At 43.0% G+C, this 17,505-nt stretch overlaps 2 protein-coding genes across 4 annotated transcripts in view; both read right to left on the bottom strand.

Annotated features, from left to right (window-relative positions):
- The window catches only part of dipk2ab (divergent protein kinase domain 2Ab), a 31,878-nt gene extending 29,372 nt beyond the window's left edge, over positions 1–2,506 (bottom strand). For 2 of the 3 annotated variants that reach the window (XM_086101723.1, XM_086101720.1), the window contains exon 1: positions 2,049–2,506. The gene's annotated coding sequence lies outside the window, so the exon portion shown is untranslated. The remainder of the gene's footprint in view (positions 1–2,048) is intronic. The other variant, XM_086101721.1, reaches the window with a different exon arrangement.
- A 9,598-nt stretch (positions 2,507–12,104) lies between these two features.
- Positions 12,105–17,505, bottom strand: part of ptprn2 (protein tyrosine phosphatase receptor type N2) — a 121,772-nt gene continuing 116,371 nt past the window's right edge. The window contains exons 21-22 of the mRNA XM_086102338.1: positions 17,211–17,284; positions 12,105–15,329 (exon numbers count right to left, since the gene is read on the bottom strand). Coding sequence (XP_085958464.1) covers positions 15,258–15,329; positions 17,211–17,284 — 146 coding nt within the window. The 3' untranslated portion in view covers positions 12,105–15,257. The remainder of the gene's footprint in view (positions 15,330–17,210; positions 17,285–17,505) is intronic.

The following is a 17,505-nucleotide window of genomic DNA, read 5'->3' as shown; positions in this document are numbered from 1 at the left end:
AAAGGTGGTGCAAAGGTTAGGAGGCTTTACTTTCCAAAAGAGGCCATCGAGTTTCTTGATCTACTGGCCTGCCCTGCATATTGTAACGGGTCTACAGTTCATGACATCCCATGTTTGAATGTTAAGAGCGGCGCGCACGACCGCATTCGTGCGCGTGACTGATAAACGACGACGCAAGCCGACTTGTGCCGAAATTCAAGATCGTTTGCCGCCTTAAGAATAGAACTCTGTCATAAACCTGTACAGTTTTTTTAGGTCATTTTTTACGCCTTGATTTGACAACAGCATTGCGCAAACCAGTTTTAGCTCCGTCATCGTACCTTCAACGACCCAACTACGCGGCAGAACTGAAGTCTGAAAGCGCACGCGTTAAAAAGAAAAAGCGTTAAACGCCGTTTGCTGGCGGCTTCAGCCGAAACATCAGACGAGGCTTCCACTTTCTCACCCCGGCTGTCATTGCGATGGCGAGGCTCCGGTTGCCAAGGTTATCGACTGGGGGAGTCAATAATGTTTGATCGTATGAAGAAGAAAAAAATATATATTCCAAAAAAAAATAAAAACCTCACAGAAAGTGCACAGGCGGCCCGGCAATGAGAGGGATCCTAATCACTGGAGCACTTTAAACTCCTCGAGGCACATTAAGTCTTTTCAAAAATCAGCACCAATTAACGGAAGCCTCCCTTTTCTCCTCTCCCGGTGACATTATTAATCCAGGGATCTATTTGTTTTTGAGGATCTCAGGGTGATAAAGTGCAAGACTGTTTGAGGTTCGCAGGCTTATTTAGATTGATTCTTTTTTAAAAAGACTTGGCCGATGTTTAAAGGCTCAAGGAAATCAAATGGCCGTTAAAAAAAAAAAAAAAAAAGCAGTATCTTCAATATTGAACCGTTTTGTGCCAAGCCAGCTTTCCAGCAAGCCGCCAATGTTCCTGAAAAAAAAAAAAAAAAGAATTCAACATGTAGCCACTGTGTCATTTTGACAACGACATGGCCGACCCAAGGTGATTATGAAATCTCTCCTCTGCTTACAAATTATTCATACAGGACAGCGGTTCATTGATTCATTAACAACACTTTTACACACTTGTAATTTGGCTTCAGGGCTTGATGTCACAAAGCAAAGTGCGTTGTTATTCCTGGGAGAGCTTTGAGGCTACAATTACAAGGCACCCCCCACCCAACCACCACCACCACCGCGAGTCCTGACCAACAGTCGCCACAAATATTCTCATTTGAGGGGAACTATGTCGAGTCTTTGTGAGAAATGAAGTCCCATTACGTGGGTAAAAACAAGGATCGCTGCAGGCGCCGCGGAAGTTAAATTTGTATGTGCACAGGTCTTGTTTCATTTTGAATGCCGGTACGTTTCAAAAAACAAATAAGTCATGCAAAAACAAAGCAAATAGATGCAAAGTTCACTGACAAGTAGGTGTCAAAAATCGTAACAGGTTATTTTCAAAAAGGGGTTTCCACACGCTCGATCAGAACGTAAAATGGGCCGGACTAAGAGTGAAACACTAAAAGCTCATTTATTTATGGGCTGTTTTGGATTGATTTAAATACTGTTTGGGAAAGACGTGATCATGTCTGTTTTTTGGTCTTGGGCTAAAAGAGACACCAATGTCACGGTTATATTGATTTGCTCTGCATTTCAAACATCCCGTGTCCAAATGCAACATCGTCAGATGATTCGACCAAATTGATGGCAATTTTTTTCCCAAATGCAATTGCCGTACTATGTTCTTAATTGACTCACAGAAAGTGTTCTCTTGCTGTAAAACGTAACACACAACCGTTTGTAGTGGTTAAGTTACCGTCTTGTACTACTCAGAGGATGGGGGCATCAGATAAGAAAAGAAATGTTCTTATCGGCTGCTCTCATCAAAGAAAACGCAACAAAAGTGTCACGCGAAGCCTCGTGCAAAGGAAAAACACGGAGCCAGTCAAGTGGAAAAAAAATCCACAATTACTTTCAAGGCTACAACATTAATGCTGATTTCGAACAGACTTAAAACGATGAAAGTCAAATTAAAGCCAAACCAACAAACCTGCGTTGCGTGACATTAACTTCTTTCCTGGATGAGTGGAGAGGGGGGGGAAAGAGTAACAGCGGACGCTCGACTTTCAGTCGGTCAATTCTTCAAAGTTGAGGCGTGGGGTGATTCGGACCACTTCAAGGCAACAAAAAGAGCAAAAAAAGGCAATTTCTACTGGGTTCGGTTCCCATCGATCCGAACACGCGAGCTACTGCTCCGTTCCCCGTTGCGCCCCCCCCCCCCCCCCCCCTGCATGTACCCAGCTAGCCTGCTAGCCACTCAGATAAACAGTTAGGATGTCGAATCTTAACTCTTCGTATACCAGCTCCTCCGGCGTTCTCCTCACAAAAGAGCCGAGGACTGGCGTGGCGCGAGGACGTCCATATGTGTCCGCATAGCACGAGTGCCTTTAAAGGGACGAGAAAGGTGCTTGTTCTCTTGCCCGAATAGCGGCTCGGCTCACTACTCCGCTCTTCTAACCACAATAGGTTATCTCGCCACTCGTTTTCTACAGCAGCCTTTTTACGACAGCCGCCGTCCGTTTACGACCTTGTTTCCATAGCGACTCGTCCATTGTTTGCCTCCACTAGAACGCTGCCTCCGACCGAGTGCAAAGTTTGTTTTAAATTTGAATGCCGTATTTCGCCCACTTCCTTTGACTAAAGACGCAAGTTTATTGATGTATGCTATTTGTAATAAGAATTTTAATTATTTGCCCCTAGGAGTTGAAAATCGTTGGTACAACACGTGGACACACAAAAAATTTAAACCCAAACGCACCATATTTGCACATTAAAGCGAGACGCTCGTTTGTGCAACCGACACAACACTTAAGTTAATTGGACTCCTTTATCATAGAGGCGACGTTATTACTATCGTAATCAGGGAAGTAATGCACATGCCAAACACAATTAACAGTAGCCGGATGACTAATTGATTAATTAGTCGCTAATGACTGGCTCACTCCCACCGAATAGGACAATGAAAGCGGCGAGTCGATATTTCCGGTTTAACGGTGATGGATTCAATCTTTGAACGCCGGCGTGAATTAGTTTGCAGTCACCGCCATCTCGTGGTAAAACGTGAAAAGCCACTTGAAGGCCTGTTTTTACAGGAGAGTTCCCCCATCGTATTTGCACCCCTACGTAACGTAAAAAAAACAAAGGATGAAAGATTTACGAGAATTTGAACGCAGCACGAAATTATGCGGAAGTAAATTACAATTTAATTGTCCCCTCAACCAGTTCGAAATATCTCCCAAAAGAAGCGTTGCTCAGTGTAAACACTTTAACAGTTATCTCAGCGATTTTACTGGGTGGAAGTCCACAATGTCCAAATGTAAATTAAAAACGAAACGTGGGACGAAAAAAAAACCCCCAATGTGATATGATAAGTGCCACATGCTGCTAATTTGCAATCATAAGTTTGTTGCATGAAGAAACCAATATTTGTGGTTTTACATAATCGAGGGTAGGCTTCTTTTTTAATTTACTAACTCATAAGGAAAATTGCCATTTTAATTGAACATCCCTGCAAACCTCTGCTCCCAAAACTGATGCATCAACTATAATTAAACAAATGACATTGTTAGTTTGTTCACGGCTGAATTCAATTATTTGTGTGTGTGTGTGTGTGTGTGTGTGTGTGTGTGTGTGTGTGTGTGTGTGTGTGTAAATCAGTGGTTTGCCTCGAGATATTTTTCTAAATTTACATACTAAATCCCCGCAATGAGATTTGGGTCAAATTAGTCATTGTTTGATTGCATTGCTGGAGAGATGAAAGTGCCTCAAGTAATCTTACAATATAAATGTGTTCCCACCCCATCGTCTTTTTTTTTTTTTTTTTTTTTGATGACATGGCTGCCTCTAACAAAAGAATCCATCCATCCATCAATTTTCAACAACTCTTGTCCCAAAGAGGGCCACAGGAGTTGAACTGGTCCCCAGTCAGTCCCAGGGCACTAACAAAAATAATGACAGGCAAAAATAGATTTCATCCTTTTAATGACACATGCAAATGTTTTAAAGGAAAATTCGACACAAATACAGTAGTTGGGTCTCAAGAGTTCCTGCCCGTCCATAGTAAGCACTTCCTTATTTGTATAACTGCCCCCACTTTGCCTTGACATTGAGGTTGGCTGGGGGGAAGATCCATAGCCACTTTAAAGCAACTAAGTCGTCAAAAAGGTGATCATGAAAGAGTCATGCAGAATTCTCTGACCCCAATCGCCATTGGCCAAAAAGTATATGGAGCGGATATACAGTCACGCACTTTGGTCAAATGCTAAAACAAGCTAATTTCAGCAAGACAGAAAATATTCTTGATCCAGGAAGTGGTTCAAATCACCTGGGCCAAATGCATCTCCCCATTCCCCCTGCTGCCTCATTAGCAAACCTGCAAACCACAAAGTCACATGACGCTGGCTGAAACCATTCTGTGTTTACTCACGTCATTAAGTCAGATTCATAAGGGGACTTTCCAGGGCCAGATAAAGATTTCATTGCATTAACGTGTCCGTTATGCGCCACTGGGGAGTTTGTGGTCTGATAAAACATAGTGTTCCGCTTGGCCGAACGGGCAATTATTGTCTACGCTTGCACCACCATACCCAACTGTGTCGCAGGTGACCCTTAAAATAAAGCCACGAGCGTCATGCATAATTTATCAGTAACGGTGTCTGCATCGGTTTTATGCAGACATTGTCATACCTCTGCTCCGCAGATGAGGAGATAATCAAATCTATTCTGCAGTGTGGGTAATTGCACCCGCAATAACACAAGACAAGCTTGAGCATTTTACAGCGCGGAGCACCGGCAAAACACTCACCAGTAAAAAGAACGGGAAGGCAAAGTCAATCACCGGACTTTCACCGTGAGGGGACACTTGGGAGAAACCCCCAGACAGAAACGAGATATGGAAGAAAGAAAAATGCAATCGTTTGGCGAAGCCTACAATGGCTTGTAGGCTTGAGTCAGTTATGTTAAGACGGGGGTCGGCAAGACACGGCTCCAGAGCCGCATGCGGCTCTTTAGCGACATCTGGTGGCTCCCTGGAGCTTTATAAAAACGCTCCATTTGAAAAATGGGAAAAATATTTTGATAGTAGGCTGATATAGCTCAAATGCATGTTGCAGCTCCGAAAAAAGGAGAGCTGTGGTGTTGTTGTTTTTTTTTTAAACGTACACTTTATTTATGCTTTTAACAGTCTCGACAAACACAGACACGTCTGCGTCTGACTCCGGGCCTTCTCTCTTCTCGTTCGACTCGAGAGGCGTTCAAAGACAGCCTCAGAAAAACGGAAATTAATGATCACTTCACTGACACTAAGAGAAGCAAAAATAATGCACCAAAACAAAAAATCAAGCGAGGAAATTACAAAATAAATTCTATGGGGGTGTTTGTGAACACACGACAAAGGAATGAATAACATAAACAATTCTGAGACAGTCCAGTCTCCTACATACATACAGCACGTGTTTCCTTCATTGTAAGGTTTATAGAAGGCTTTTATTTTTTTGCGGCTCGAGACATATTTGCTATTTGTTTTTTGTTGTTTTGTTTGTCCTATATGGCTCTTTTTGAAACTTTTTTCTGTTTTAAAGGTTATATGCCACCAAATGTTAAATGTTAATCACTTGAAGTTCTTTAAACCCTTTCGTGCACTGTTCCAATACTTTTGCTCACTTGAAAAGTGAGTGGCAAAAAACAGAGGTCCCCAACCTTTTTAACCGGTTAAATGTCAGACAATATTTTCAGGGACTGGCCTTTAAGGCCGGATAAATACAACAAATACAACAAAATAAAATGATATGACCTTCATGAAAATTGTGGCATTTCGAAACATAATAATAAACACGAATCACGACATGAGGAACGTCCTATCTGGCCGCAACGCTCTCCGGTCGCTATGGTAATGTTTAAACGTGCCTTCAAAATAAGATACAACGCAAATAAAAAGTGCATGAAAAATACGACTCACCGTCACCACATATTATGCGGAGTGGGCTTGGCGCGTGGGAATCTCCCGTTGAGATACTCCTGTTACTGTCTATTAAACTGAGCCTTCTTTTTCTTGAAATTCTGTGACTCATCTTCTGTCTCCTGGCCTGGGTCTTTTCCCCTTCCCAGAGATGGGGTTTTTTTGGGGGGTGGGGGGGGGGGGGGGTTTACTCATTTTGCTCGCTCCTGGGTTTCAATATAGCGGTAACCTGTCACGTGACCGAGAAGCGCGCCATGGCCTGCGTCAAGAGTGACATACTGGAGACGGATGTAACAGAGAATCCGGCAAATTTTCAAAATAAAATACCTTTCAGAGTGAGAAATAAATAAAACGCAAGTAACGTAAGTTATTTATTCTTTCTGCGCGGCCCGGTACCAAATGACCCAGGGACCGGTACCGGGCCGCGGCCCGGGGGTTGGGGCCCACTGTCTTAAAACAAGAAGTGACCTATTTTGATCGGGAATACTCCCTGTCACTGCTTGGGCTGTCAGCACATCACCACAAGCAAGCAGTGTGTCAAAAAACTAAACAACTCCTTGGCCTGTTATTGACAGTGCAGGTTGCAGGCATTAGCGGCCGGCTTTCCGTGCGTCGTTTATCGGCCGAATAACTGCGCGCGCGGTTCTTATTCAAATGAATTCAGTGTTGGCGGCCGCCTGCGCGTTTAATCATCTCTGGAGGCCCCGGTCAGGGATGTGGGATAGAATGCGAATGCAGTCATAATATTACAGGCTAGCTAAGGGACATCGTGTTCCGTAATCCATCCCGCGGTCACCCTGAAGATTGACATATGAGTTGATTGGCATGTTTTGAGGCGAGAAGGCGGGGGGGTTGATGTCAAACAATATGTTCCTCTGGATGTTTATAAGGAAAGAGGACAGGGTACAGCTGTTGTAAACACTGACCTGGAGTGAATGACTTGTGTGTGATATGTGTCAGTCACTTTCGGGAAAGCAGAATCCCCGAGGGAGGCCCGTCGCCTTTCATTTTCCGTAGACCTAAGCAGGCTGTCCTGTCATGCCTGCAAAATGGGTGGCCGGTAAAGAATGAAGGGAAATGTTTGTCAATTAAAAAGGGCCTCAAAGTGCATTAAAAATGGGTGTCATCAGCAAACATGTTGAGCTGGCGAGCTGGCTAGCTACCATGAAAGTAAACTGTCGCCCTTCGCCGATGATAGGGAGCCCTTTCACGAAAATCTAAAAACCACAAGTAATTGAGGCTTGTGGTTTTAGATGATCCCAACACACTTCGATACCATTTCAAACTCACCTTACATCAATATTAATAGAAATGGTTGACAGATGTTTTGATTTCGGGAAACGTGTAGCGGAAGCGTGTCCGGACACCATCTCAGGTTGAGCTAGCAGAGCAAATTCCACAACACTGGTTTGAAACCCTAACCCCACATGGAAACCCCAAGTGGAAAACCTTACTTAAAACCCTAACTCTATTTTGAAACCCTAATCCGAGTTTTAAACCCCAATTACAAACCCTAAGCCTAGTTTGAAACACTTAGCGTCGCTGGAAAGTCTACATGAAACCCTAACCGGAGTCTGAAACCATACTTTGAAACCCTAATCCTAGATTGAAATCTTAATTTGAGTCCTACACTAGCTTCTTTATATTTTCTGTTCAAGAACCACGTTGGCGATGACACTCATTCTTATACTGTACCTGTGGCAACCATCATCCCTTTTTGGATACGTCTGTTTGGATAAAATGTCCGTGAGACTGATTTATTGGCATCTAACTATGTCATGATATGAATAAATCGACCACTGTCCAATACATTAAGTACTGAGACTGTTACGAATGACGCCATTTAGATAGATGATAGAGGCAAAATGCCTGTATTAGAAACAGCTCTCAGTATGATGCGGGGCAATTCTATACCATTGCCAACTACAACCCCAAAAACGAACATGTTTATGAACTAACACGTTTTAGGACAATGTCAATCAAAGCCGAACAGATTTGTGTTTGTTTAGCACATCCTGAAGTGTGAAAAAAGCAAAATGGCTTCGCAGGTCTGTCTTGCGAACACTAGATAGCGCTGCTATGCCGTGTGAAGATGCTCTTTGCTGCTCGACACAAGAGAACCGTTATTTATTTATTTTTTTGCTTGTTACATAATAGTTCTATTTTATTCTCATCCGACTAGAATTATTGCACTCATCATCACTGTTTTTTTTTAATTCATGTATTGTCTCCTCCGACACGTATTTATTATCCCATCTGCTATATTTTGATTTATATGTTTTTCCAATGTGGGAAAGCGTATTGTTGACGGCCTTTTTTCAACCTATCCTGTCTTTAAAGACTCTCGAGTAACCCCGCCGCGATCAGTTCTCCTTGCTCCTCGAGGGAAAACATGGCAGATTTGGATAAGTCGGATCACTTTGCATTCTTTGACGTGCTTGTGTCGCTTGTTTTGCGAGTCCGTGGAAATGCGGGAAGAATGACTGACGCAGCCTTCCCGACTCCCGTTCCAGAGCGTTCGCCTGTCACTCGCTTTCTTGTTCCATCACGAAAAGACGCACTTAGTGGTCAGTCAGTACACTGCGTTCCATAAACCTCACTTCATATCCCTTCGAGACACTGCTTCGAGTTGTTCAGCTTCAAAAAGTCTAATATTCACACGAAAAGCACTTTCCACACATGCCGAATTATCGGGTCAGAGTTGAGTATTTTTCCTCTCACCCTTGTGATTAAAATCAGAAAAAGTCGCATTCTCGGATGTCGTCGGCGATTATCCTGTGGTGTGGAGTGTGTTCAGAGAGATTTTCCACACATCCATATCCACGTAGTCAGAACTGTGTTGGTCTGAGCCATTTACTTTGTGACGTAGAAAGAAACGACCATCAGATAGCAGATAAGCTAACAGTTAACTTGACAGAAACCGGTCTGGTCTACTCTAGCGTGTTCACTCATTTACGCCAGTACGCAAAGTACATCATTTACTTTAAGAGTATTAAGCAAACATGGCAGTTTTTACATCCGGGCACGTTTAGTGCCTTTTGACAGATGTTAAGCTGTTAAAAACGCTATGTGTGTACTCACTGTACCACACTTTCGATACACTTCTCAATCGTTCTCTTAATTTTCAAAGATAAATGTGGGGGTTACACTGTACATTTCACACATCTTATTTTTTTCCCTATATTTTGTCATCACAGGTACCCCCCCCCCCCCCGAAAAAAATGCATTCGTCTTTGCTCCACTTAGTAACCCACGACGATGTCCTCGTTGCTAACCTTCAGTTCCGAACGAGCCCAGGTAGTCAGCGTTTTAAACAGAGTCCTGCGGCACGGAATATTTTTTGGTTCTCACAGTTTGTGGTCGCGTGCATGAAAATGATTTCAGGCACACCACAGGGATCTGCCACAGGTGGGCACATACAAATAAGAAATGGGGGAGGGGGGGGGGAGCAAGAAGAACGGAATTTAAAATGAAGGATGTATCATGATGAGTGTTATCACAAGTTTTTTCCCCCCTCCAAGTTAAGGATTTTTATTTGATGCCAGAAATGTATAGAGTACAATCAGTTAACGCATTAAAATCTTGATTGAAAAAAAATATATATTTTAATCACCACAGATTAATATGACTCGAGGAAGCTCTCATATGACCTTCTGATTTTGTGCATGCTAGTATGTTGCCGTGGTAACAGATGAACACTTCTCAACTGTAGCACAGAGGGAGCCATGGCAACACAGCCCGCCACCTTTGTGTGCGTGAGTGTGTGTGTGTGTCCATTTTTGTGCAAATCCTGTGAGTGGTTCATGGACACGTAATCTATTTTATCTGCAGTATTTTTTTTTGAAACGTCTTAATCCATCGGGATCAAACCTATTCTTCAACTGTCATGATTGATCTCAAATTAGTTATGGCTCGGGATTAGGGTGCTTCTGAGGATTGTGTTTATGGTGACGTTTGAGAAATGGTAGTTAATTTTATGATTTTGGTTTTGGTAAAAGTTCTGTTTATGGTTTCAGAATATGTTAATGCTATGGATGGGAATTATATTGAAGGATTATGGCTACTTTCAAAATGGCGGTCAGGGATTATCATTGGGGTTCTGTTACGTTTAGTTTTAGATGATGGTGGTTCGTTGTAGGTTTCCTGAAATGAGGATTAAGATTTGGTTTAAAATGAAGGCAGTATGTTCAGGTTCTGGTTAGGTTTTGGGACAATGGGTATGGTTGAGGTTAGCATAATAGCTATTGTTGTGCGCTTATAGTTGGGGTTAGCTTTAGGTGCTAATGGTATTATTTTAGGGTTTATGTTGGGTTGGTTAGGTCTGGCTTTTTTTTTTCAGGTGTGTAGGCCTTTTTTTCAGGGCTGATTTACCTCGGCGCATCCTTTTGACTTCAACCACGATGATACTCGTGGCCTGGATGGCAGTTGTCATTCCCCTTGTGCCGTTTTGTCTCTTCAATCTCAGCATCGCTTGTCTTGTTGTCGGATGGCGCTCTGGCCATTTGACTGTTTTACAACCAAGTGTTAAGTCTGTTTCCAATTTTGAATTGATGAGTTTGATGTTTGTGATTGGCAAAGGACGAGGACAGAGGCGGAAAGGACAAAGCGAGGTAGGCGATAGCATCAAATCAGACAAGACTTCCTCTGTCAAAGATGAACAACACTGATAGGAGCCGCTTTGATGCTGCTTGTAATAGCCAAATGTAACGGAACATGGTTGGATTTTTGCTTTCAGAGGTAGTAACAGGATTAGTGTATGTGTGTGTGTGTGTGTGCGTGCGTGTGAGAATTTTTGTTACACTTCTGAAATATAACTTAAAATGTAAAATGTAGACTAAATGCCAAGCTGTCTAATTTTCATGATCTCAGTTTTTGTGAAAACAAATTTCCCCTAAATTTGACCTTTTTTGACTGGTCCAATTTAGCAGGAAAAAAAATTGGAAAAAAAAAACCATGGCAGGAAAGAGCGACGGAGCTGCAATACATCAAGTCATGGTCACAAACGAAAATCTGCGATAGAGTGAATCCGCGACAACCGAACCGCAAAGTAGGGAGGGAACATTCGACATGCGCTTTTAAGGTTCATTTTTCACATCTTTATTTTCTTATTGCTATCGCACGCGGTAGCGCGTTGACCTCACGGAGCAGAGGTCGTGGGTTGAATCCCCGCTCCGGCCTCCCTGTGTTGACTTTGCATGTTCTCCCCGAGCCTGCGTGGGTTTTCTCCGGGTACTCCGGTTTCCTCCCACGTTCCAAAAACATGCACGGCGGGCTGATTGGACACTCTAAATTGTCCCTAGGTGTGAGCGTGAGCATGAAGGGTTTTTCGTCTCTGTGTGCCCTGCGATTGGGTGGCAACCGGTTCTGGGTGTCCCTTGCCTACTGGGATAGGCTCCAGAACCCCCGCGACCCTTGTGAGGATAAAGCCGATCGGAAAATGGATGAATGTCACACACGGTGCCATGTTTGTTCCTTGAGTGACGCGTACGGCCCCTCGCGCAGCATACTCGTCACTTGACCGGTTCGTCGGCCCGCCGTTCCGCCTGGCCCCGCCTACAAAGACGGAAGGGCCCTCATAAGGGAAGCCACTCTGGGCCCCTGACACCGGAATGTTAACAGGCCCTCGGGAGCTGCTTACGACCTTATGCCACATGCCCCTTCTCCCAAAGCCGTGTCAACGAGTCCGCTCTTGAGCCGGTTGATTGCAAGTTAACAAAACGGCTATCGTTGCCGTATCCCCCCCAGAGGTGGCATTGAAACGCTTTTAACTGAAAATTGATTTGATTTGTCTGAAGCGTATGATTTGAGAAAGGTTGTTTTGTTTTTACTTCCATTCATTCGTTTCTTTGGTATCGTCCTCAGTCGGTTCGCGGGTAAACTGGAGCCTGTCCCAGCGGACTTTGGACGGGAGGCAGCGAACAACCTGAACTAGTTGCCAGCCAATCACAGTTTTTTTTTGAACACCGATATATGAGTGCACAGAGTGGACACTACGGTAAAGTCAAAGCTAGGCACTCTCACAAAAAATGTTGTTTAAAAACTGTTGTCTTTTCTTACCATGCGTGCAATTAGTAAAAAGACAAAAGAGCATGGATTGCAATTATCTTTATTATCAGTGAAAGTTACTGTGGAGACAGAAAAATGTCACGGCGTCACTCTGGTAGAGGAAGTCATGTTGCGCAACATATCACAATGTACCCGTGATACATGAATACAGTGATCCCTCGCTATATCGCGGTTCATTTATTGCGGCTTCGGTACATTTCCCCCCCCCCCAAAATACTGTATTCAGAAAAAAAATCATCATAAATCCGAATGACTCAGAGGTTTTGGACATGCCTGTACTGTACTGAATAGGCAATGGGCACTCATTCAAGGCGCATGATTGGTTCCTGGCGCGACGTTGACCAATGATGGCACGATTTCGATTTGGCAGCAGCAATTCGCTCTTCGCCTCCTCCTCCTCAATACCGATTAATTGTCTTATCATAAACACATCGGCTACGTGGGGAAAGCTGGCCAGGAGCTAGCAGCTAGCTAGTTAGCCTGCAGCTAGCTGCTAGCTGCAGGCTAACGGCGGCCAGTGTCGAGTGAGAGCCGTCCGTCTTCTACGCCACCAACACAAAAGTCTCTTCTCAGAAGGAAGGCTGACGATTGTTAATTACTGTATAAGGTTTTATAATTCAAGATTTCAATAAATACGTTTACTGCTGTAGTCTTTGTCTCAAATATGTCAAGTATAAATACTGTTTACGTGTTTTAATCTTTTAATTTAATCTTTGAAGTCAAGATGGCGCCCGAGTAGGCAGCCGTCGTTAAGTGCTCTCATGAGCCTTGCTTTATTTTTTGTTGTTTTTGTGTTTGTTTCGTCACTTTGTGTTTGTTGTTACGTCGTGTGGACCCGATGTGCACTTTTTTCAGCCTTTTTTGGCCACGACATTCATCAAGGAGGAGACTCTGTGCTCGGCGGTTGCGCCTTCTCGGCAGCGCGGGCATACCGGCACTGTTTTTGACTGGGAGGAATGTCGGCGCCATTTGACTGTCGTCGCCGGACAGTCCCGGGGCGCTTGTGTCTTGCGCCTGTAATGGGCAGCATTTTTCACAGCCCCGCTTTGTTCAGCGGAGAGATGGGTGCTGTTGAACGCTCCGCGGCCGGATGGATGTAAGGCTCGAGGAGCCCACGATGAGAAGAAAGGAGCGTTAGCGCGGAGCGCCGATGCGGATTTGGAACTGGGAGTCGCGGCTCGGAGTTTGAAGCGGATTACGTGGGACGGGAGAAGTCAACTCATCTCTTTTCGTCAATGGACGCTACAGCTTCGCGTTTGCTTTCAAAACTTAGCTTGTAGCAGACGTGTGCACATTTTCAGCATGACGTCTCTGACCCACTGGTGAAAGGACACTTTGATCCTCTCCTCAACAAAGTGTATGCAGAAAAGTGGTGAAGATTGCACGACTGTCTGTGTCTTATGTGTTGTGTTGTGTTATTTTTGCTATTTTGACTTGAAAATGGCGCCGCGAGAGTGGCTGCCTTTCCAGCAGCTCCTATATTTTGTTGTTCTACTTCTTCCTTTCATAACTTTGCTGCTGTGAATCTGGAATTTCTCCATTGCGAGACTAATAAAGGTTTTCTTAATCATGCTGGTACCCACGTACACTCCGGTCCCTATGAACCGCGATTAAGTGAGGGATCACCGCACAACAACCACGATGCAAGCACACATTCTCGGTAAATAGGTGGAACACTTCCTAGCGAGATAGTAAAGAGGGCAAGACACTACTTTTAGTTCTTTTTAGTATTCGCGGCCATGTGGTGAGTCAATGAGCGATGCCGTATCATTGCGAGTGAACTTTTTAGCATGTCGATATTCATGTGCACACATGTTGGCAAGTAGGGGGGTGAGATTGGGGGTGGGGGGGGTAGCACTGAAAAGAAAAAAATGATTTGTAAAAGTTACAAGGGAAAAAAAATAAAGCAGTAAAGCAGTCATATGAGTCATTTTAGACTACTTTCGTAAAGAGATTTTGCTCACTTGGAGTGATGACATATTTTCTCTTTGCTTTAATTGTTCCAAAATGACGGCGCCTTCGTCGTTGGGATCGCTCGGGCAATATGACAATCAAGTGTACGGAATCATCAAAGTGGATTTCTCTGCAATTCTTCACCAGGACGTGATGTCAAAGCTGCCCAGTGGCACGAAGAACAGAACGTTCGGGTACGTCTGTACTGCGGCCGCTGTTCTATGAAAAGCATGTCTGGGACTTTTTTTTTGTGTGTGTTTACAACCAATCATGGCGAAGAAACTTTTGTAAAATGATTGAGATGAATAACTGTTGTTCCATTTTTTCCCCGTCATAAACTTACTATTTCTCAAAAAATAATTCACGTTTTATTAATACGATAGTATGACATGATTTGGATCATGTTACATTTGTATTGGAATACTAGAACTTTGTTCTCGATGTTTAATTAATTATTCTAAAATATGGATTTTTTTTCGGCAAGAAAAAAAGAATTAAATAGCTTTATTCTTGTAAAAATACATAAAAAAATGAATATTACTTTTGTCTCATTCAATGTGTAAATACATATATTTTCCAAAAAAAATTAAAATAAACTCAAATTAGTCTGAAAAATAAGAATATCGTTGAAAAATTGTAAGAAAATAATCACAATTTTTGTCAACACATGTTCTTTTGCTGTAACATATAACTCAATTTTCAGGGGAAAAATATATTGTTGTAAAAATACATTTCTCATTACATTGTTATTTTCACATAATTTATTCTCAAATATTTATCCGAAAGAGAAGGAAAAATAAGCAAGAAAAAAGTCATACATTTGTGAGGGAGGGGGAAAAAAAAGCAAAATTGGATTGATTTTATTCCTGCATAATCCGAAACGTTTTTTTTTTTAAAAAATAAACACAATCATCTTATTTTATCTTCCAATTTTTTTTTGAAATGCAATTTTAAGTCTTTGGGGACCCTTTGTTTTTGCAGCGAAACAGACATGCTTTGCATTGAACGACTCATCGACTCACTTCTAACCCGACTGGGGCGTCCAATCAATTCAGGCCCTGGACAAACTGGATGTACCTGAACGCCATCTTTGGCCACTGGAAGACTTGCCCGACACACTTAACGTGAGTGTGTGTGCATATGTGTGTGTGTGTGTGTGTGTATATTTATTTTTTTTTACATATAATGGGAGAGAGAGAGAGAGAGAGAGGAGGTGCGCGGCCTTCACTGAGGCATCGCTTTGAGGATGGCGTTCACCTCCTCGGCCACGGCCGTCAGCGCGAACTCAAACTGCTCCTGCGGGACAACAAGAGGTGGCAACATTTGTGATGTAAGCACACACACACACACACACACACCCATACATACACATATAGAGGAGAGAGAGAGAGAGAGAGGTACGAGTAGAATTCATAAAGTCCAGACTCTGAAAAGTACAGTAACAAAGTATTTCTAGCCACGCAGGTGAGAAAAGGAACAGCGCGATTGATGTTTTCCTCCACAGAGCTGCCGCTGCTTTTTTTACACTCTTCTCCCCAGGCTCAGGGCCAACAAAAAAAAAAAAAGAGAGAGAGAGAGAGAGGAGGAGCGTAGGAGTTGATGTGTCAACACACAGCAAGGCCTGAAGAAAAATTTGATCAATACGCGAGAGCCGCCATCAGATTTTTTTTTTAAAGTTGTGTGATGTCAGAAATATGTATCCGTCTGTCGATGCCTGGATTTTGGGGCTTTTAAAAGTCTGTTTGGGAGGAGGGTCGCAGTTTTGAGTCCCACTCTCGCCCGAGTATATGTGCTTCCAATTTGGGAGCAAACGGGCAAAATCTCTCGCAGTCACACCAAAATAACCGACTTGCATTTCAGACAAAGCTTGTTGCGGCTTTTTTTTTTGTGACTACTCGCCGCAGAGCGAGCAAATTTCATGTTGCTGAGTGATAAGTGGCTTCAGAGGCGAAATTGTCTTTCAAGGAGCCCTGTAAAATGGCCGACTGTTAATGAGTGGAAAATGACTGCTTCAGACGAAAATGGCAGACTAGACGTGTCTTGTCAGACATCTTCTTGACTTTTTGGGTGGTTCTCCTCATGGATGGACTCATCTTCCAAGGTTTATGGTGAGACATGAGACTGGCTTGAGGGGCTGAATTTAGTTTTCAGGGCACCTCAAAATGTCTGAAATGACGGCTGGTTTTTTTGTTTGTTTTTTGGGGGGGGGGGGGGGGGCAAAAGGTCCCAAATTTATTGTCATAAAATGATGACATATTTTATCACCGTTTTGAAATTGCAACTTTATTCTTGTAAAATTTGGACCATTGTCACAATTCGAATTCCATGAATAAATAAATAAATAAATAAATAAAAATTCATTTTTTGAATTCAAATTTTGAATTCAAAATTACAAATGTACTCTCGCTCTCATAACATTAGAAATGTATTCTCCTAAAATAAAGGTCCTACCATTATTCTTGAAAAACCATTATTAATATAGTACATTCTTTTTTTGTGGAATTCAGTCTTTTTTTTCGGTCAAAGAATCAGTTTTTTGGGTCATTTTATTCTTATTCATAAAAGAACTTTTGTCCAGTAAAATTTCAATGTGACAGTCGACCCCCGCACTGTTGGGCACGCTCAGATCATTCGATTTTTATTTTTTAATGAAAAAAATAAATATATTCTTGGATTTCTCTTTTAGCCCTTAGCTCTTTTTTTCTCCTTTTTTGTGGAATGTGCGTTTCATGTATTTTTTTAAAACATATTTTGTAGACATTTTGGGTTTAATTAAAAAAAAAAAAGATTCCCCCAATGCATTTTCAGTGGGTGTCAATTTATACGCTGACTTTCACCCAAAAGTGGGCCAGCCCACCCCCCACTGAATCGTTGTCATTCACGAACAACTTTACTCTTGGAAATATTGCCGCAACTTTTTGCCATAAAATTACACCAGTTACAACACCGACTTTTATCAATGATCGCGTGCTGGCACCTTTTCTTTTTGTCAAAGAGTTCAGATTTGGTCTCTTGTACAGCTCCAAATAAATTTGTCGCTGGCATGCAATCAAACTTTCCGGATGGTGAAGTTGGCAAACAATAGCGAAGTGCTTTCTTTTCAACTCACCGCCCCAATAAACAGACGCAACCCCCTTCAAGATGAAAGGCGGGTGTTGGGTGAGGGGAGCTCCTTACCTTTGTGTGGACCATGCCGGCTCTCTGGTCTCTCAAGTGCTCCAGGGTAGCGGCAATATCAATCTCCTTAGCACCTGCGACGCGCACAGACAACATTGGAGACGGTTCAAAGCAAGCAGGCGAATAAAGCTCACATCTGTCAATCGAGCCTTTTCTCCGCGCCGTTCCCTTTCCAAAGGCCGAGTGAAAATGATTACATTCGTCCAAGGGGGGCGGGGGGGGGGGGGTGGCTTGGATCGCGGCCCGCCGACTCGCTAGTCTTGATCAAATATGCAGGAGGAGGTTCTGTGAAAGG

This window comes from Hippocampus guttulatus, chromosome 21, assembly GCF_054856545.1.
Source record: "Hippocampus guttulatus isolate MCC_2025c chromosome 21, RoL_Hgut_1.0, whole genome shotgun sequence".
Taxonomy (NCBI): Eukaryota; Metazoa; Chordata; class Actinopteri; order Syngnathiformes; family Syngnathidae; genus Hippocampus; species Hippocampus guttulatus.
Note: the sequence above shows the minus strand (reverse complement) of the source record. Positions and strands in the feature narration are given on the sequence as shown.